Below are 21,186 nucleotides of genomic sequence, written 5' to 3' on the forward strand. Positions count from 1 at the left end.
CAGGAGACACCTGCATCTTCCAGACCAGAGGCAGTGCTCGCTTGCACCTGCCGGGAGAAGCGGTCAGATTCTCGGTGTCCCTGAAGACAGCACCGACACCGTCTGCTGATGCGCTAGGGGTGTTGGTGAGAGGCTCACCAGAGCTGGTGAAGACCAGACACAGCCCCAGCCCTCCTTGAGGCATCATCTCCAGCTCCCCTGTGTGCTCAGGTGGGGTGCAGGAGCCCCTGGGCTTGAGAACGGAGGGCCTGAGCTCAACCTTACAGCCCTGCGGTCGTTAGGGTTATGACTTGATGTCGATCACACAGCCCATCTTTATCTCTGTCTCTTCACCTACAGGGTGGGGACAGTCCTACCCCTTTCACGGGCTGGGCCGCTCTTGAGGTCCCGGCACATTGTCAAATGAAAATAAAGCTTTGTATGTTTATGAACCTACTACTCCAGCAGACTAGTCTCTAAACTATTAGTAATCTGTTAAGTATTCCTCAAGCTTCCCACCTCACTGTCTCTCCAGCAGACCGTCCCCTTCTCCACCTGTCATTCTCTGCGCAGAGCAGTCCTGTCTCTAAGGGGCCCTGTCCCTCCTTTCCACTCAACAATTTGCTCTCCCAGAGTGTTGCATATTGAATAAGTTTAACGTGCAAAATTAGGTCTTAAGTACTTTAAATGCTTAATATGAGACAAAAGTTATTTGCTTGCTGTTAATTCACAAATTTATGTTTTTTTATTATTTTCTTAAGCTTATTTTTATTTATTTTGAGAGAGAGAGAGAGAGAGAGCAAGTCGGGGCGGGGGTGGGGAAGAAGAATCCGGAACAGGCTCCATGCTCCGAGGTGTCAGCACAGAGTCTGATACAGGGCTCAAACTCATGAATATGAGATCATGACCCAAACTAAAGTCAAGAGTCAGAGACTTCACCAATTAAGCCACCCAGGCGCCCCAATTCAAAATCTGTATTTTAGATGCAACTATATGGTTGCGTTTAGTGCAAGTTTGAATTGTGAAGTTTTTATATTGTGAAAAAAAATAATTGTGGGGGCGCCTGGGTGGCGCAGTCGGTTAAGCGTCCGACTTCAGCCAGGTCACGATCTCGCGGTCCGTGAGTTCGAGCCCCGCGGCAGGCTCTGGGCTGATGGCTCGGAGCCTGGAGCCTGTTTCGGATTCTGTGTCTCCCTCTCTCTCTGCCCCTCCCCCGTTCATGCTCTGTCTCTCTCTGCCCCAAAATAAATAAAAAACGTTGAAAAAAAATTAAAAATAAATAAATAAAAAAATAATTGTGAATTTTGCTTCGTGTGATATTTAAAATTTATAAAACTTCAGCCTATGAGCAAAACCATAACCATACAGAAATCATGCCAGACATTTGTTCTGATCAGGAAACGAGTCTTTAGTTATTGGAGTTTAAAACTATGCAAAATTTTGAAGAATGCCTTTCTTGCATGAAAAGGCTTTGAGTGCACCATAAAAAGATGGATAAATACTCATAGTGCTGAGCAGATTAAACAATTCTGGAAGCAAAGTTGAAAAGATCTCCAGTTTATTCTTTTTTTAACTTTTTTTAATGTTTATTTATTTATTTTGGGAGAGAGAGAGAGAAGGAAGAAGGGACAGAGAGAGATAGAGGGAAAGAGATAATCCCAAGCAGCCTCCTTGATGTGAGCACAGAGCCCAATGCGGGGCTCAAACCCATGGAACTGTGAGATCATGACCTGAGCCGAAATCAAGAGTCAGATGCTTAACTGACTGAGCCACTCAGGTGCCCCTCCAGGTTATTCTTAGGGACTGTTCAGAATGTAGAGAGATGGTCTGTAGAAAATTGGATGCCTGAAGCAAGAGAGAAAACTGGGTTTCTCAAACCTGTGTCAGAATCTAGCATACTGGTTCGGGTGATGAAGGCGGTGACTGCCAGGCCTTATCACCAAAAGTCACTTGACATCTGAAATGCAAGTAGAAAAAATACGTGCTTCTTCAGGACGTCAAAGAGGCCTAAGTTCCTGTAGAAAACGGGACAAAATGACCGCCAACAGAACAGATTGTTGTTACGCCCAAACCCACCTCCTCCTCATCCCGTTTGTTTTGTCGATGACCAAGTTGAGTTATCCTTCTCCCATAGTCTCAAATCCACTCTCCTTTCCTTTCATCTCTTACCTGGATCCCTTCAGTATGGCATGAACTGATTTTCCCATTTCCTGTTACTTTCATCCACAGTGTTTCTCACACCTCAGCTGAATGATCACTGTACAACACATTTGTCATTCTCTTCCTGATGTCCCTGGGGAATAAAGACTGAATTCTGTGATACAATGGAGAAAGCCCCTGTGATGACACTTGCCTGCTGTTCTCTCCAGCCCTTCCTGCAGTCCTCACCAGTTCTCCAGCACCCTCCTTGTCCTTCCAAACACACAAGATAAACTGGACATATTTCAGGTTCCTGGATGTGAACTGCCACGCTTTGTCTTACCTCTGAGCCTTTTAAAATTCTGATTCCTGCCTCTAAAATTCCCACTAGTTCACTCATGCATTCAGACAATTTGCTGAGCATCAACTGTGCCCCCACTGAACTATGAACCGAGCCCAGAAGTGGCCGCTATGTTCACGGAGCCCACAATACAGTGGAAGGCAGAAGCATCATCAGATCATCATTAAATACATAGCCAGAAACTGTGGTAAAAATCTCTGAAAGAAATGTACAGAAAGCTATAAGAGCTTGAAGAGCTCAGAGGAGAAAGTGATCATTCAGGGGTAGGTAAGTTATGTTTGCAATAAGCTCCGAAAGATGAAAGAAGACAAAGGTAGAAGGAAACAGTTTTTTAAGGGCAATGGTAGCATGTGCAAAGGCACTGAGGTAGAGATGCATGGTACCACCTAGAACTTCTGAGAAGTGCAGTATTGCTGGAGAATGTAAAACAGAGACATTAGTGGCCCAAATGATACTGAAAGAGAGGGAGGGATGATTATGACTTTGCTATATATCAGAAAAGAATAAGAAAACAGGGCACTGCAAGGAAGTGCCATGGAGTTTCTGCCTCAAAAATCAGTCTAGTTGCTGTGTAAACAAGTGATGTATAAGTTAATAGGTTCAACCATTCTTTGCACTGAAATCAAATTCTCCAGTGGCCTGGAGAAAAGCCCAAGAGAAATAAGGAAAAAAAAATAGTGTTAGGGCATGTCTGGAGGGAGGAGTTCTATGCTTTGAACCTCTGGCAAATGGTTAAAAATATTTGCTGTATTCCCATATTAATGAGGGTTAGGTTCAGGTGCAACTAACGGAAACTTTAAACATTTAAATTACTAAGTTCACCTGTAAGATGGCATCTGAATTAACTATGAACACTGGAGTATAGGGGTCAGGAAACGATGAATGTTCTTGTGAGAAAATACGAGAGGCCACAGGGAAAATCTAAGACCCAGAATGCCCATCTTTAAAGATGGATTTTCCATTTTTACTCTTGATTGTAGACAAGGAAAACTCGTCATCTTATATCAGGTCTGCATGTATGGCCTCAAACTATTTAAGTTAGAAGATCTTTGTTTATTTTCACTCTGCCCTTCATGAACTGTGGCACAATATAAATGCTATAGTCACAGCTGCCCATAAATTTAACCAAGCTACGTGTTGGTTCCTCCATCCATGTGCTGAGACCTTAGAGTCCAGACAGTGGCCTTTGAACACGTGATTTCCAGGCTAAGCTGCTTTGGTAAGAGTCCGGACTCTGTGGTCACAACATCTGCTCTCCATTTCCAGCATGGCGGCATCAGATGCCAAGGATTCCAGACTCTTATTCCTCCCTAAAACTGAGGTTAATCCACAGCATGAAGTATACTCCCAGGCATAGAAACCTTTCTCTTCAAATCCACTAGCTGGGGATGCCCGTGATTGTGCCCAGACCAGAGAAATCACTAGACTGGTGGTAGATGCCTGCCTAGCAATTCATGAGGTTAATGAGAGGGGTTGTAATTGGTGTACAAAGAAGCAGTCGCTGTGCCGCTTCTCTTTTCTAAGCTCAGCAACCCCCGTGGGATAGACTCAGCCCTCTCCTTTCCAGACGGGTTCTCACGACCTCGATGTTTCTACGCCCCTATTCATCATGATGGGGCACACTTCATCTGATTACTTCACTACCCTGACGACACTCCTTGATAATGTCTACAGTCTCACTTCGTCTCATTTTCTCAGTTTCTCAGCCTTCTGAAATATGACTTCTGCGTCCAGCCTTCCAGCGATGCAGCTTTGAGTGCACCGATGACCTTCTAATTAAAGAGCACTATGAGCTCTTCTCTGTCCTCATCCAAGGGAAGTTTTTTGTTTTTGTCTTTTTACAGCTTACGGATAACTCCCTTCTTTTGAAATTATGTCCACCATGACATAAACTTCTCATGGTTCTCCTCCTGCTCCTCTGTGTACAGATAGTTGAATCAAATAACTCTTGAAAGAGAGAACATCACAGAAGCAAAATCCAGCCTGTGTTGCTAGCAGCCACGTGTCTGGATGGTACTGCTCATGGAAAATACGCCATTCCCCATGGATGATGTAAAAACGGTTGATGTGTGTGTGGATGCAGTAGTTCAGTACTGCTTACATCACTGTGACCAGTTGTCAGCATAATTGATAACATCATTACGTGACGTAATAACATTTTTAAAAATACCTGTGTGTGTCACTTGATAGCGTTCTTTAATTACTTACTCTAGGACAGCACTGTGATCTTGTCCATGGGATGGTTTCGCTACGAGTCTAATAAAATTATTTTGGTTATTTATATGATACTGTGTAATTTGCATAATAGTAAGTGACTAGCTAGTTAATTCCTTGTAGACACAGGAATCATGTCTTTATCTCGGCAAACCTTCAAGAATCTTGGATGTAGTAGGTTTTCAGTAAATCATATTGAATTAAAATGTTAGGCAGCTTATTAATGTAGAAGCAACACTAAAAAGATCCTTTACAGTAGTACAGTCTCCGTCTGTCTTGTGGGATTCACCCAGCACTGCAGTATTCATGGCCAACAATATTGCCTTACAGATTTTCTAATAAGTAGGAGACACAAATCATAGCCAGATGTAGATTTAGTATGTCATGACTTGTGATTTTTTAGTTTATATAACAGCTAAGTTACATAATCATAGATTCAACAGCAGTATTTTCTCCAAGTTACAACTATCCTGGCAAATAAATAAGACACACACCTCTGAGTGACATAAATAAGAAAGCATATTAAAATCCAACACAGCTTATAAAAGAATTCAAGCTTCCAACCTGTAACTGCATGTCCCTTGCACTGCATTGAAAAGATGCCATTTACTTCTGACCATGATTAATGATTCTTTTTAGGCAGCCAACTTTCTTTGCCATTTAACAAAGATTGTGTCCTAGGGGTTCGTCTATGTCAATTCTAGTGTCATTTGTAAATCGGAAAACGCAGATAACGAAATGTTGAATTTGAATTATAGTTTTGGCATTAGTGTGAATCTTGAAACATCTCTTATGCAACGGTGACCATATATGAATTTCATGAGAAGGCTTGCCACTGTACATTCTGTGAAAGTCCCGTAGGAAGGATAATAACAACCTGGATGCTTAGTTGGTGACATGAATCCTGATAAGCACGTGATGCCAGAAATTTAAAAAGATGAATAAATTTAAAGGTGATACATTAAGAATTGATCCCACGGAGCAGGACAACTGCTTTGGTGTGTGCGAACAGCAATTCTCATTTGCACGACATGCAAAAAATCGAGCAGAATGCCTTTAAATTATTTTGTTTTGACATCAAATAGAGGGAGAAGAAGGAAAAGGAAGATGTCTGTTGGTATTTTTGAAAAGAACGTGTTCATGGGTGTCAAAAGTGAATAAAAGTAACATTGCCTCCCTTCCTAGCAGAGAGCAAGTCTCAGTAACTGAATAAATGAGGCATGAACAGGTACATTAAGAGGGCACTCAGACCATCCTGTGACATTTGTGCCCAACAGAAAACAAGGGAAAGAGCACTGGACTTGGGGTGGAGGCCGAGGGGAATCTAGGTGAGATTGGAAAAGATAATGATAGGCATACGTGGCAGAAGGGAAAACTAAGTAGAGCAGTAGATGTACCAGAATAATTATATAGTAATTAACATGCCCTCTTTCTTCCTCTTTGGGGAATTTTTTTTTTCATTTAGATAAAAATGAGTCCTGACTGCCACAGTATTTCATTTGGCAGGATATCAGGTAATTTATATTTCAAATATGATCTCATCATCAGTTCCATCTGTTGATATTAACTGAGCATCCGTAACGTTTGAAACTCTGACTTGTAGAAAATATACCGAAAAATCAAAACCCTTGAATCTGAGAGACTCATACCAATCATAAACCTGAATAAATGTCCTCTTATGTTGCAAGTTCTTTGTGTTCAAGTATTTGCTTTTAATCCACCTGGTTCTACAGGCTCACTCCAAGGACCAGGGGAGGGAGAGACCGTAGGCATCTGTCATAGAATGAACTCAAAGAAATGCCAGACCTTCTTAAAAAGGACTAGCATATTTTTTTATGCTAAGCCACAAGGGGGAAAAAATAACTGGGTACCAGGCTCTGAGTCTAACCAGTTCGTGTGTAAGGGCTGTTCATAGTTTAAAGGCTCCGCCAGTCAAAAACCGAGAGCCGAAGAAAGCAAGATTTCAAGACAGTGTTGGCCCGAAGAAACACTCCAGGTGCTGTATTCCAAGTTTTGCACATCTTCCTTAATCCAGATACCAAGACCTCTTCCCTTCTGTGCTGGTTGATGCAGAGAGGTCTGGATGGGCAACAAGGCACAGACCTCCCCCCCCCCCCCATTCACTGGAAGGCTGCCTCCAGCTAACGAATACTCCTCGGATTTCTGCAATCTTGGATGAGTGTCCTCAATCTTCACGACCCAGTACAAGTTGTTTGTTCTCCACACTTGGTACCCACGTCCAACAAGGCAGATTTAACCAAACCGTCCCTTTGGGCCAACACTGCATTGAGCACAGCTATCATTACACCGTTTTAAACTCGATTGCCTTTGTTTCTCTGAATGTCTTTTTCTCCTCTACTAGATTATGAGTTTGGGTGCCTACTGCCCCACCTAGTAGCCATTCAGTCCAACCTCAATTCACATCATTCCCCAGCCAAGAGACAAAGAGTTAAAGAACGCCTTCTTTCCAGAAGAGGCAGGGAGGGGACATAATCATGCCTCTCCATTCACAATAATGGGTCTTCAATACATACTTTTGCATTGTTTTTTCTACATCATCTCTTCCATAGCTGAATCCAAAAAAAAATGTTTTTACTACCATGTTCGAGTGAAGAGCGTAAACAGTTGTTCAAAATTAATTCTTTCCAGTGAGTAGAATTAACAAAATGAATTTATGAAATTGTATTGACTGCCGGTAGTACTGAATTTGGTTTTTGGTTTATCTCATCAAAAACATGTCTAAAGCAAGGTAATGTTCTCCAGTAGAGAAATTTTGAGAACTTCTTAAGGTGTTCTTCCTTCATCCAAGTAATATTTTAAAGGGTGTTGCCTCAAGTAAAGAAAGCAAAAACAAGTGATTCACAAATAACCAGTCAGATTTTAAATTTCTAAAGCATTCATTGTGTATTTGCAACATAAAAATGTTGCTGTAGATTCAGTGCCTACATAAGTTATTGAAGGGGAGTTAAAGTATGATTTTGGTAACCCGTCTGGATTTTTTTTCCCCACTAGGATACTCAATACTTCAAGCTATTATGGAAAAAGCAGGACAAAATGGTTGGCATGTCAGCGCTATATGTGTGGAAAATTTTAATGATGTCAGCTATAGGCAACTTCTAGAAGAACTTGATAGACGACAAGAGAAGAAATTTGTAATAGACTGTGAGATAGAGAGACTTCAAAACATATTAGAACAGGTAAGTCCTGGATTTTATGTTACTATAACCCTATGCCTTCTACAAAAAGTTGACTCTTGATTTACTTGTTCCCATCAATATTTCCTCCCCACCATTTCGTCTGAAGTGCAGAGTTCAGGATTTTTCATTCCATGATTCATCTCCACAACTAAATCATAATCCTTTATCACCAAAGGCCGTTTTGGTTCTCAGGTCTCAGTGCGTTAGAAGCACTATTTCTCACACATTTTTAAGACCTGCCATAGAAAGGACCTTTTGTGAGTCATCAAGAGCTCTTGGCCTCCTACTTTCATAAACATTAATTTTGAAGACTAATGCCATCTACAATCTTAGAAAGTTTCAGTATTTGTGACTGTGTGTTTTCGGTAACCTTTAGAAAACTAGCTGCGTGAGAACCAACAACATGTAAAGCAGTGAAGTAAAAGTTAAATTGCATACTGTGTATAGCATATTTTCCTCTACATGTTTAAGTGCACAGTGAAGATGGCTTTCAACTCTTCACAAATGAAGACTCCTTTAATAAATTTCTCAATAAATGCTTGTTGATTTGATTTGAAGTAGACAGGGAAAGGTAAAAGTGAGCTTTGTTATTGTGCTAAATGATAGGAAAATATCCTCAAATCGTGGTTAACTTTTGCCTTCCTCCTGACCCTACATGTCGTGATGAGCTGTAGCTCTATTTGGCCAAAATTGCAGGGAATGAATGCCATCTAGTGGCTTCGGAAATGTTCGCTCCTGTTTCTCTACACCGAGTCAGGTTGGCTGAAGCAGTATTGTAGTGATGTTTTGTTGGTTATTTTACCACATACAGTTTGCATCATAATAGGGTTTGATTTGTAGTAGTAAACTTACCAATGTGGAGGTGTATTTATAAGAATAACTCAGGTACCCAACTAGAAAAATCAAAACCAAAATACGTTTCAGAGCTTCCTCCTTAATATTGAGGGGCCCCAAACTCAATGGCCAGAGTTTCCCCCATCAACTGTGTAAGAATTAGTGCAAGTGAAAGGTAAAAAGGCATGTGGTCGTTCTTCGAAACGTCTGGTGAAGCCAGTCTATACTGTAAGAGGAAATGAAAGAGTATTCACTTCCTGTTAACTTTTCATAGAGGAAGAAAAAAAAGAAACTTGATTGAAGAAATACGTTTATGCTGTATTGGAAGATACTAATTACAAACCTGTATGTCACTCAGGTTTATTCCTGAGTGGGAGTCCAAAAAGTCATCAAGGTTGCAACTTTTCGAGGTGCATGGAATTTTTAAATGTGTATTTATGGAATCCAAGAAAAAGCTTTCGGTCTTACTTGCCTAAGTAAGACAGTCACTTCAGCTCAAACCCCGTCTTCACTCCCTCCCACCGCCACGCCTGCGTGGAGAGTTTGAGTTGTTTGCCATGAATGACTGAAGCTCTGTAAATACCTCCTCGTGAATCCCGCAGAACAGTCAGTTCTGAGAGCTGCCTGGGTTACCATGTTCCTGTCAGAGGGCCAGGAAGGCTCAGAAAGACGCCCCGCTTAGCGCTTGTACTTAAATGACCGCGTCTGGAGAAGCCCCATTTCAGGGCTTAGCTGGTTTCTGAGAAGGAAATCATGCCCGGGGGCTTTGGATAAACTCTGTGAGCAAGCCTTAAATAAAAAATCTTGCTAAGGGAACCAAACATCTTTTTTTTTTTTTTTAATCTCAAAAAGATCATTTTTTAAAATACACTTTTGTTTTTTAAGAGGCAGAGAGAGCAGGGGAGTGACAGAGAGAGGGAGAGAGAGAGAGAATCCCATACAGGATCTCCAGTGTCAGCGCAGAGCCTGACGCAGGCTTGGAGCTCACGAACTGTGAGATCATGACCTGAGCCGAAATGAGGATTTGAATGCTTAAGCATCTGAGCCACCCAGGCGCCCCTCAGAAATATTGTTTTTATATTTTTTAGTCTTATTGAGATATGATTAACATATAACATTGTGTACGTTTAAGGTGTGCCGTGTGGTAATTTGATACACTAACGTATTATGATGTGGTGACCGACCACAGAAGGGCTGGTGAACGAACAATTCTGTCACTTCATGTGGTCACCATTTCCTTTTGGGGATGAGAATATTTCAGATCTACTCTCCTAACAGGTTTCAGACAGATAATGCAGTATTGGTTTTTTAAAATTTTTTAAGCTTATTTATGTATTTTCAGAGAGAGATGGAGCAAGCAGGGGAGGGGCAGAGAAAGAGACAGAGAGAGAATCCCAAGCAGGTTCCGCGCTGTCGGGACAGAGCCTGATGCAGGGGTTGGACTCACAAACCACGAGTTCATGACCTGAGCTGAAACCAAGAGTTGGAAACTTAACGGACTGAGCCCTGCGATGCCCTCGTGACACAGTGTTGTTAACTGTGGTCACCGTGCTGTGCATTAGATCCCCAGAACTTAGAAAACTTGAGCATGTCTTTTCCGTGTCTCTTCTTCCTCCCGGATTCTAAACTGTTTCTTTTCTCTCATGACTGCATAGTAATAATGAGACTTTGTCCCTCTCAACTGTAAACCTAATCGATTGTACAAAATCTACAGTATTATGAGAATATAATATACTCTTTGTCCTATAAAATTTTCCCCCCAAAAAAGACATGTTCTGATCCTGAACATGATTTTTTTTACTATCTATATTTTAATGCTTTGTACCTCTAAGCCAAATCATTTTTTAACGTTTCTTGGTTTTACTCCTGTCTCATCTAAATCTAATCCAAACTTTATCAAGAGTTTCTACATGTATTTTAATACACCTGTATTTCAACATCCTCTTTAATAAATTGAAATAACAGGAGAAAACAATTTCAGAGAATCAACCAAAGCAGTTTTTAAAACAGTAAAATGCTAAATAATCTTGATCAGGAAAATGCTTTTGAGAAGTAGCCCTCTTTCAGAAGATGGGGAAGTTAATAGAATGCAGGTAAGGGGACGTGTTAGTACATTTATGGAAGGGTAGGCAACCTCCAGACTGCAGCAACATGCTATCCATAAGTACTCTGCTGATATTTTCATTCATATCAGTTTTCAAATCATAATGGAAATGGCTCACAAAATTTTCTCCTAAAATGAGTGAATGGACAACTATAATTAAAGAAGCACTTCATCTTCTGTACCTGTTTTCCAAGTTATTTTTATGCCTAATTCGTTCTAATGAACGTATCGCTCTTTATTTTTTTTTAATATCTCTTTTCTGTAATCTCTGCCCAAAAGACTTACAGGATGTGTCGGGATTTTCAAATTAATTAAAATTAGTTGCTTTTAGAATTTTGCAACATCTTTTTTAACTTAATTATAAATATTCTATGGCAGTAGATCTCCAACAAATAGTAGACTTGGGAATCAACTGGATTGAGGTATCGGCTTTGTTAAAAATGCAGAATTTTGTCCCTGTCTTTAGATAGTTTGCTTGAAAAACTCTGACCTTAGGCCCAAAACACTACTAAAAAAGCAAAACTGTCACTAGAAATCTGTGATAAGGACAACAAAACTAAGATGTTTATTAAAGCTAAAGTTCTTGACTATAAGGGTGAGTAAATGAATGCTTCATAGTTATACTTATAAATATGGGCTTTATCTTTATTTTTTTACTTTCAGTTGGCTTATTTTTTAATGTTTGAAGCTTTTATTTAAATTCTAGTTAGTTAACATACAGTTTCAGGAGTAGACTTCAATGATTCATCACTCACATATAACACCCAGTGCTTATCATAAGTGCCCTCCTATTAATACCCATCACCCATCTAGCCCATCCCCCACCCACTTCCCTCCATCAACCCTTAGTTTGTTCTTTATAGTCAATAGTCATTTTTGTGGTCTGCATCCCTCTCTGTTTTTCTTTTTTTTTCTTTCCACTATGTTCATCTGTTTCTTAAATTCCACATATGAGTGAAATCATACGACATTTGTCTCTCTCGGACTCATTTCACTTAGCATAATACATTCTAGCTCCATCCACGTTCTTGCAAATTGCAAGATTTCATTCTTTTTTGATGGCTTGAGTAACATTTCATTCTGTACATGTTCTGCGTTTTCTTTATCCATTTATCAGTCAATAGACATTTGGGCTGAATGCATAATTCTATTTTTAACTCTTTGAGGAACCTCCACACTGTTTTCCAGAGTGGCTGCACCAGTTTGCATTCCCACCAAGAAGGTTCCCCTTTCTCCGCATCCTTGCCAACATCTCTTGTTTCCTGAATTGTCAATGTTAGCCATTCTGACAGGTGTGAGGTGGGATCTCATTGGGTTTTGATTGGTATTTCCTTGGTGATGAGTGATGTTGAGCATCTTTTCATGTGTCTGTTAGCCATCTGGATGTCTTCTTTGGGAAAATGTCTATTCATGTCTTCTGCCCATTTCTTAACTGGATTATTTGGTTTTGGGTGTTGAGTTTGAGAAGTTCTTTACAGATTTTGAAGAAACTTTTTTTTTTTAATTTTTTTTTCAACATTTATTTTTTTGGGGGGACAGAGAGAGACAGAGCATGAACGGGGGAGGGGCAGAGAGAGAGAGAGAGAGACAGAATCGGAAATAGGCTCCAGGCTCCGAGCCATCAGCCCAGAGCCCGACGCGGGGCTCGAACTCCCGGACCGCGAGATCGTGACCTGGCTGAAGTCCGACGCTTAACCGACTGCGCCACCCAGGCGCCCCAAGAAACTTTTTTTCTTTTCTTTTTTTTTTTTAACATTTTTTATTTATTGTTGAGACAGAGAGAGACAAGAGCATGAACAGGGGAGGGTCAGAGAGAGGGAGACACAGAATCTGAAACAGGCTTCAGGCTCTGAGCTGTCAGCACAGAGCCCGACGCAGGGCTCGAACTCACGGACCGCGAGATCATGACCTGAGCCGAAGTCGGCCGCTTAACCGACTGAGCCACCCAGGCTCCCCAAGAAACTTTTTATCAGATATGTCATTTACAAATTTCTTCTCCCGTTTCGAAGGTTACATTTTAGTTTCGTTGTTTCCTTCGCTGTGGAGAAGCTTTTTGTCTTGATGAAGTCCCAATACTTCATGTTTGCTTTTGTTTCCCTTGCCTCTGGAGACATGTCTAGTAAGAAGTTGCTATGATTGAGGTCAAAGAGGTTGCTGCCTGTGCCTAGGGTTTTAATAGTTTTTCTGTTTCATCCATTTTGAATTTATTTTGTGTATGGTGTAAAAAAGTGGTGCGGTTTCATTCTTTGGCACAGTGCTGTCCCATTTTTACGAGCACCATTTGCTGAAGAGACTTTTTTCCATTGGATGTTCTTTCCTGCTTTGTTGAAGATGAGTTGAGTTGACCGTATAATGGTGGGTCCGTTTCTGGGTTTTCTCTTCTGTTCCAGTGACCTATGTGTGTCATTTTGTGCCAGTACTATACTGTACTTTGTAATATAGCTTGAAGTCCAGAATTGTGATGCCTCCAGCTTCGTTTTGTTTATGTTTGTTTGTTTCTTTGTTTGTTTGTTTGTTTCAAGATTGCTTTGGCTATTGGCAGTCTTTGGTGGTTCCTTACAAATTTTGGGATTGTTTGTTCTAGCTTTGCAAAAAAAATGCTGGTGGCATTTTGATAGAGAATGCATTGAATGTGTGTATTGCTTTGGGTAGTAATAGACATTTTAACAATATTTGTTTTTCCCATCCATGAGCATGGAATGTTTTTCCATTTCTTTGTGTCTTCTTTGGTTTCTTTCATGAAGGTTCTATAGTTTTCAGACTACAGAGCTTTTACCTCTTTGGTTAGGTTTATTCCTAGGGATCGTAGGGGTTTTGGTGCGTTTGTAAATGGGATCGATTCCTTGATTTCTCTTTCCACTGCTTCATTACAATGTATAGAAATGCAACAGATTTCGGTATATTGATTACATCCTGTGACTTTGCTGAATTCATGTATTAGTTCTAGCAGTTTTTTGCTGGGGTCCTTCAGGTTTTGTACATAGAATATCATGTCATCTGCAAATATTGAAGTTTGACTTCTTCCTTGCCAATTTGAATGCCTTTTATTTCTTTTTGTTGTCTGATTGCTGAGGCTAGGGCTTCCAGTACTGTGTTAAATAACAGTGGTGAGAGTGGACATCCTTCTCCCGTTCCTGACCATAGAGGAAAAGCTCTTACTTTTTCCCTATTAAGGATGATATTAGCTTAAGGATATTAAGGAAGTGGGTCTTTCATATATGGCCTTTATGAAGTTGAGGTATGCTCCTTCTTTCCCTGCTTTGTTGAGGGTTTTTATCAAGAATGGATGCTGTACTTTGTCACATGCTTTTTCTGCATCTTTTGAGAGAATCATATGGTTCTTACCCTTTTTTTTTTAATTAATGTGGTGTATTATGTTGATTGATTTGCAAATATTGAACCAGTCTTGCAACCCAGGAATGAATCCCACTTGGTCATGGTGAATGATTCTTTTAATGTACTCTTGGATTCAATTTGCTAGTACCTTGTTGAGAATTTTTACATCTATGTCCATCAGGGATACTGGCCTATAATTCTCCTTTTTAGTGGGGTCCTTGCCTAGTTTTGGAATCAAGGTAACGCTGGCCTCATAGAATGAGTTTGGAAGTTTCCCTTCCATAGATTACTGTTCAAAATAGCAAGTAGCCATGTATGCATTCAAACATTTCAAAACATCAGTTTCAAAACAACTATTCGCGAGTGTAGTTTAAGGTATATTGATTTTTCTATGCTAAATTACACCATAGGAAAAAAGGAAGAATTTATATAAATATTACCCACTGAGTTTTAAGGTAATAGAAATGTAACAAAACTACAAAGCTAGATTTATTGTCATTGTTTGCACAAGGCTGTAATAAAACAAGTTGCATTTTTGGCCTTCTAAATCCAGTGGGCAATTTGGTCCACTCATCTGCTGAAAATAACTCTGAAAAAAAAAAAGACAAAAACCAAAACTACTCTATGAGTATTTGTTAAATTTGTGATCAATTATTAAAGCTGTCAATTTTTACTTTAATATACCATATTGGGCACTAGCATTATTCACCTTACATAGTTTTCTTCCTCTGACAATTATTTTATAGAATAGCTAAAAATAATATAGCTGGAATCCAATGAATTGCTTTCATATCAAAATCAGTGCTTTATAGTGGAAACCTTTTTATATATTATTTTATTTTCACACATATCCATTAATTTTGAATCCTGAGCTTGATTACTTACAAAGAGTCCTTAGGGACTCTAAGACCTTATCAACTGAATATCGACTACCAGGCTGATACATATACTTATCCCAGTAGCAGAAAAGCAGCAACAAACTTGATCTTAACTGTCTTTCTGGCATCAGAAATTATTTGAGCAGAATAGCACTTAAGGCTAATGGTTGCTCACACGTTTTACTCCACCATGAAAAATAACAAGGGTCACGCAGCTACATTCCCGTGTTCCTGTGGTCAGTGAAACCCTTCTCTCATTACACCCAACTCATCCTCTGGATACAGTCATTACATAGGGCCACAGGTGGTTTGTACTCTCTGCTACCTCTTTCTTTGCTCATTCAACCTATATCCCCAAAATTATGTTTCCAAAAAAGATGAATATTTTCACTTTTTAAGAAATGTGCAATTATTTATTTTTAAAAAGTAAACAGAGGGACACCTGGGTGGCTCAGTCAGTTGAGTGTCAAACTGTTGATTTTGGCTCAAGTCATGATCCCAGGGTCATGAGATCAAGCCCATGTCAGAATCCGCGCTGGGCATGGAGCCTGCTTGGGACTGACACTCTCTCTCTCTCTCTCTCTCTCTCTCTCTCTCTCAAGAATAAATAAATAACAGAAAAAAAAATTAAATGAAATAATTTAATGCCCGTGATTCTACTTCTCCTTTCTCTGAATAAAGAACAGTAGACTGAGGTGATGTTAGAAAATTTTGCTCACTCTAAAATTCAAGAATGCTATTTCTGATAAAGACTGATAATTGCATTTGATCCTGAAACAATATAATTTTACACATGGGATACACCTTGAAAAGGAGTATAAAGTAAAACCTTGGTCAGTTGGCCCTTTCTGTACATTCATTCATCGTACCAATATTTATCGAGTGCCCGCCCACATTGGGTGAGACACTAGACTCTGTGTGCTGAAGATCAAGCGATGAGGTAACAGATTTATTTCTCTTTTCTGTTCTAGTTAGCAACTCTTCTCTGGTTCACTAAGGTTTAAACCAAAAGCATTGGCTAAAATCCTATGAAAATGCCTTCTTTCCTTTAGAAATAGAGCACGTAGAAAATGACCAAGGATCTCATAACATCTCGGCGATCTGGGGATGAGTGCCCGTTCTTATCGAATACGTGATGATGTCAGAGGCGTCTGGTAGGGAACGAGAGCCAGCTGCCCTTAGGGCACATGATGGATGTATTGAAGGAGCCTCACCAAGTATTTCTCGGGAGAAGATGACAAGGACTGACCTTACATTATGAAATAGTTGTTTGACAAGGGAATAGAGAAAGTGGCTCATGAGTATCTCAAACTGCCACTTTGTCTCATACCTCGAACATAATTGGTGCCCCTTTCTGCACTGTTTCCCCTTTCACTACAGAAAAGGGGAATTCAGGTTCTCATTAGACACAGCGTGACACTCAGACAGTTGGCAAAGCCAGTGACCTTCCCATACTGTTTGCAAACTAATCAGGAAAGCCTAAAAGCCATGCCTGACCTCTCAGGGGCTTCTTGCGTCACCAGAGGAAGGCAGTGATCCTGCTTCAGGGCATGACCAATTGGAAAGAGGCAAATTTCTCACAAACAGCGATGTGGCCATTTGTACCTAAGTGATGGAAAGTGCACAGGGCCTCAGCAGTGTGTCCTGAGGCCAAGGCTGCCTCTTCGTCCAGTATCGCCCAGTGATAAGATCAGGGCCCAGACAGGATTTTTGGCGAACTGCCAAATGTGTCGGAACAGATAGCGTCTGCTCATCTATAATCTGCCTTTATAAGTTTTCAGATGTCTCTAACATAAAGAACTGCACTAAATCTAGAACTCTACCCACCTCCACTTCCAAAAACATCTCTGACTTGAATAAAGCATCAACAAGAGCCAACGGCTTGAAGAGCCTGCCTCCGTGTGCCATAACTAGTCGAATCATTATGTAGAAAGGAAGGAGCATTTTATTTACTGACTAATACCCATGGGGTCATTTTTTTTCCACACCAAGACAAAAAAAAATCGTCAAAAACAGAAGTATAAGAGACAGAGGAGACAAAAAACAAGCATGGAGACAAGGAACACTAGCTTCAGTCGTGAGTAGTCACTCCAGAAGAGGCCTCATCACTGGGGATGATGGCTTTGATTATTGGAACCATCTGTGGAAGGACTAAGCAGCATGCATCCCGACAGTAGGAATGAGCAGTAGAGACAGGAGGTCACAGGAGACAGGAGACAGCAGTAGAGACAGGAGAGTCCTGCACTTGATTCTGAATGCATGCATTCAACATCTATGTTCCCAACATCCTTCCAGGCCCTGCGGGGCTGAACAAAGATGAGCAAAACATGGCCCCTAAACCAGGAAGGCATACTCTCAAGCTGGGAACTCAGAAACAAAAATGCATAATGACCAGACGATGAAATGGCTTCAGAATCAGAAGTACTGCAACGTGTATCAGGACCCCAGCAAATGTGCTGACCCAGTAGAATGGAGACAGTCAGAAGCGCTTCCCGGGGGAAAACAGACTTTTAAATTCAAAATGCATTGTAATTCTCCAGGAACCGAGGAGGGGTAAGGATATTCCAGACGGAAACAAGCGGGAAGGCAAGGAGTTCTGGGAAAGCTCAGGCGGAGACCCATTCTACGTGGTAGAAATTGGGCAGGCGGCAAACGTAGAAATTGGGCAGGCGGCAAACGTAGAAATTGGAGTGGAGCAGGTAACCCAAGATGGTGCTGACAAGACTCGAGGCAGCAGGAATGCGGATTCCTTGCGCTGTCCTAGTTCAGCTGTCTGTCTTTGTTGTCGAAATCTTGTTTCCATCAGCGCAGAGTCTGTAATTAGCATTTGCCGATATATCCCCAGTGATAGGAAAAGGGAGCAAAATAATTGTCCAATAAATGAAAGTCTGAATGAGCTTCGTTTGAAGACACAGGCAGGAGGTATCTCTCTCCCGCGTTTGAAGGAAGAGCACTCACCAGTCCTGGAAGTTTCTGGAGGTCAGCCCTCAATTACCTGGGAAGCTTTCTTGTCCAATATGTCTCGCCCGCCGAAGATGATGGGAAATCCGGGTTTTCTGGTGCTCGTACTGGCTGAAAAAGCACAAGTGTTTCATTTCCATATATTAGAGCAACAATGAGTGAGATGGAATGGGAGCAAATCAGGCACTCAAAGAAATTACTACAGCAAAGAAATCGTATCAGCAGCTTCCTGCACTGCGGGCCCTTGGCAGGGCCTGCTGCTTGGCTCCATTGTAAAGCTGCTTCTGCATATCCGTCAGGAACCCCAGCAAAGTGAGGAGAAACTTACAAGACGTGAGGTTATGGCTTTTTGTTTTTTTTTTTTTCTTAAAGGTGAATTTTCACTTCTTTAATCTTACATTTTAGCTGAATTGATTTGAATGGGTAAATCCCATTCTAATGCACTGGATATGTTGTTTTCATAGAAAACAGGGGAAAAAAACACCTTTATAGGTCTCAGTCAGACTAGTGCAAATGGAACTTGGTGGGAGTTAGAAAGGGGTCTCTAATTGTCTCCTAGCAACCGTTACCATGGTTGTGGATATTCCTCATTTCCTTACAAAGTAAAAAAAAAAAATTAATATAAAAGGAAAAGTGAAGAAAGCAAAGGATGTATGTTTTTTTGAGGAGGAAGGAAACTGGTTGGCAGAATGTTAGTACTTGTATCTTAGAAGAATTGTGAATTCTAGGCATTGATTGTGTTCAGCTAAAATTGTTTTAGTTGCTGCTTCAAGAATACCTCTTAAAATAGTTTCTGTTATTGTTGTTGACACAAACATTCAAAAGCTCAGTTTCTTTTCAAAAAGATAAAAGAAAATCTGATAATTTTAGAGAAATAAGCTAGTGTTTCCAGCCTTAAATAGAAAGCTGCTGCGTAGACTTGTCTACTATGATTTAGAGAAAGGCAAGTAATATTCCTCATTAAATGGGAGACAGGATAACTATATAATTTATTCCATCAGAATTCTGCATCCACTCTCCAAATGCTTAAAAGGCAGTGAGATTGACAAAAAGGAAGCAAAGCACCCAATATGACCTTTGAGGACACTTTTCGGGGTCTTGTAAACGTCAGTATAACCACACTGTATAAAACCTCCAGGGTTCCTATCAGACAGTTGAGTAATAGAGTGCACTACCTGCCACTACGTGAAGTGACGCATCTTTTAATCAGTGATTTCGTTAGAAAGGTAACAGGACAGATTCATGCTTAATCCTCCCCTTACGTTGCACACATCTTCCCTACTGATCACCTAGATTTTCTCTGCCCTTGCGTACAACTGGTGCCAAGTTTAAGATCAGATTATGGGGGCTCCTGGGCAGCTCAGTTGGTTAAGCGTCTCTTAATTTTGGCTCAGATCATGATGTCACCGTTCGTGAATTCAAGTCCCACATCGGGATTCTCTCTCTCTCACTCTCTTCTCTGTCCTTCCCCTGCACTGTCTCTCTCTCAAAATAAATAAATAAACTTTAAAAAATATATTAAGATCAGATCCTGGAAGGAAGTTAAAATGGTGTCATTGTTAAAAAAAAAAAAAAGAAGAAGAAGAAGAAGGTCCACATGATCACTGGTAAATGGAAGGAAGATCAAGATTATACACAGGGAATTTTCTTTTCTTTTTTTTTTACGTTCCCCACCCCCAGTGTCACATATACCAAGAGATTGTTATGTTCTTCCAAGTCCAGGCCTCAGTTGTCTGAATATTGCCTTATGTCTTTTCCTTTATAACCACAGAATCTATACTGGAAAAAAAATGGTTTTTAATTTATTTTAATGTTTATTTATTTATGTTTTTTTGAGAGAGAGATAGAGCACCAGCAGGGGAGAGGCAGAGAGAGAGGGAGACACAGAATCCGAAGCAGGCTCCAGGTTCTGAGCTGTCAACACAGAGCCCAACACAAGGCTCGAAACCACAGACCATGAGATCAGACCTGAGCCTGTCGGACGCTTAACTGACATAGCCACCGAGGTGCCCCAGAAAAAAAATTTTTTTTTAGTTCTATTCTTGTAATAATATTATGGTTATTTTTGCTGGTTGTTATCATATGTAAATTTGAAGGTCAAGTATTTTAATCCAGTATAATGACAGAACAATATAAGTATCTTGCCCATAACATGAAAGAAACTAATTTTCTGGTCTCTGCCTACTGTACCCTATCATTTTCCTTTCTTAATCATGAACGTAACATTCACCCATTTGCTCGGTTATTCAACAAATATTTATTCCATACCTATCCATTTCTAAGCACTGTGTATAAAATTAAATCAGTTGTGGTTCATTCCTTAAAGGAATTTCAAATGTAAAGGAAAACAAGAACACAAGCAAATAATATAGCACAGTGTGGAAAGGTGTAATAAAGACTAAAGCAAATGGCTGAAAGATGAGTCAGAACTCCCCAGGAAGAAGCGGTGGGAAAGGGCCTTGGCAGATGGCAGAGGGAAGGAAGAGCCCTGGGATGGAGCCATTGGCGGGGGGGGGGCGTGGTGCGGGTGGCTGGAAGCAAGTACGTGTGGTTGGAACATCAGGTGCAGGGGAAATGAGAAGACGCTCATGGCAAATTGAAGACAGGTTCCAAAGGGCTTCACAGTCTCTGTTAAGTAGTCTTCTATTCTGCATAGCCTTTAAATGTCACTGGGTGTTTTTAGATGTGATCTGATCGATCTGTGGTTTAGAATGATAATTCTCATGACAACATAGAGAATGGACTGAAAGGGGAACAGACTGGTGATCAAGCGAGCAATGGTGCTTTGTCTTTATTTTTTATGTCTCATGTATACCAGTAGTTAGCTTCATTTATTTGGCGTCTATATCACACATATTTATTGAGTGCTTATCAGAGGCCAGACAATGTCCTAGGCCCCCCCGCAAGTCCCTGACTCGTGAGGGAGCCACACAATAAACAAGTAAATATCTAATGCCAAGTAGTGATGAGAAATTCTTAAACGTATTAATTAATGTCTACTATGCCAAGCACCACAATATGCACTTAATTCAGGGATTCATAGTCACCATTACTTTGGTTAAGATTTTGAGAAGCTCAAATGATTAGGGTTTAAAAAAACCATTTAAAAAATGGTTTAAATTTTTTAAATTTAAAAATCATTTAAAGAATGATTAGGGTTTAAAAGAAAATTTCCTTTGGAAA

General features: G+C 40.4%; 1 protein-coding gene across 5 annotated transcripts in view; it reads left to right on the forward strand.

The window, feature by feature from the left end:
- GRIA4 (glutamate ionotropic receptor AMPA type subunit 4) overlaps positions 1-21,186 on the forward strand; it is a 408,729-nt gene that overhangs the window by 279,743 nt on the left and 107,800 nt on the right. For all 5 annotated transcript variants that reach the window (XM_030332393.1, XM_032594963.1, XM_030332394.1 and 2 more), the window contains exon 4: positions 7,706-7,890. In XM_030332393.1, the coding sequence (XP_030188253.1) occupies positions 7,706-7,890 (185 nt within the window). The remainder of the gene's footprint in view (positions 1-7,705; positions 7,891-21,186) is intronic.

This window comes from Lynx canadensis, chromosome D1, assembly GCF_007474595.2.
Source record: "Lynx canadensis isolate LIC74 chromosome D1, mLynCan4.pri.v2, whole genome shotgun sequence".
Lineage (NCBI taxonomy): Eukaryota > Metazoa > Chordata > Mammalia > Carnivora > Felidae > Lynx > Lynx canadensis.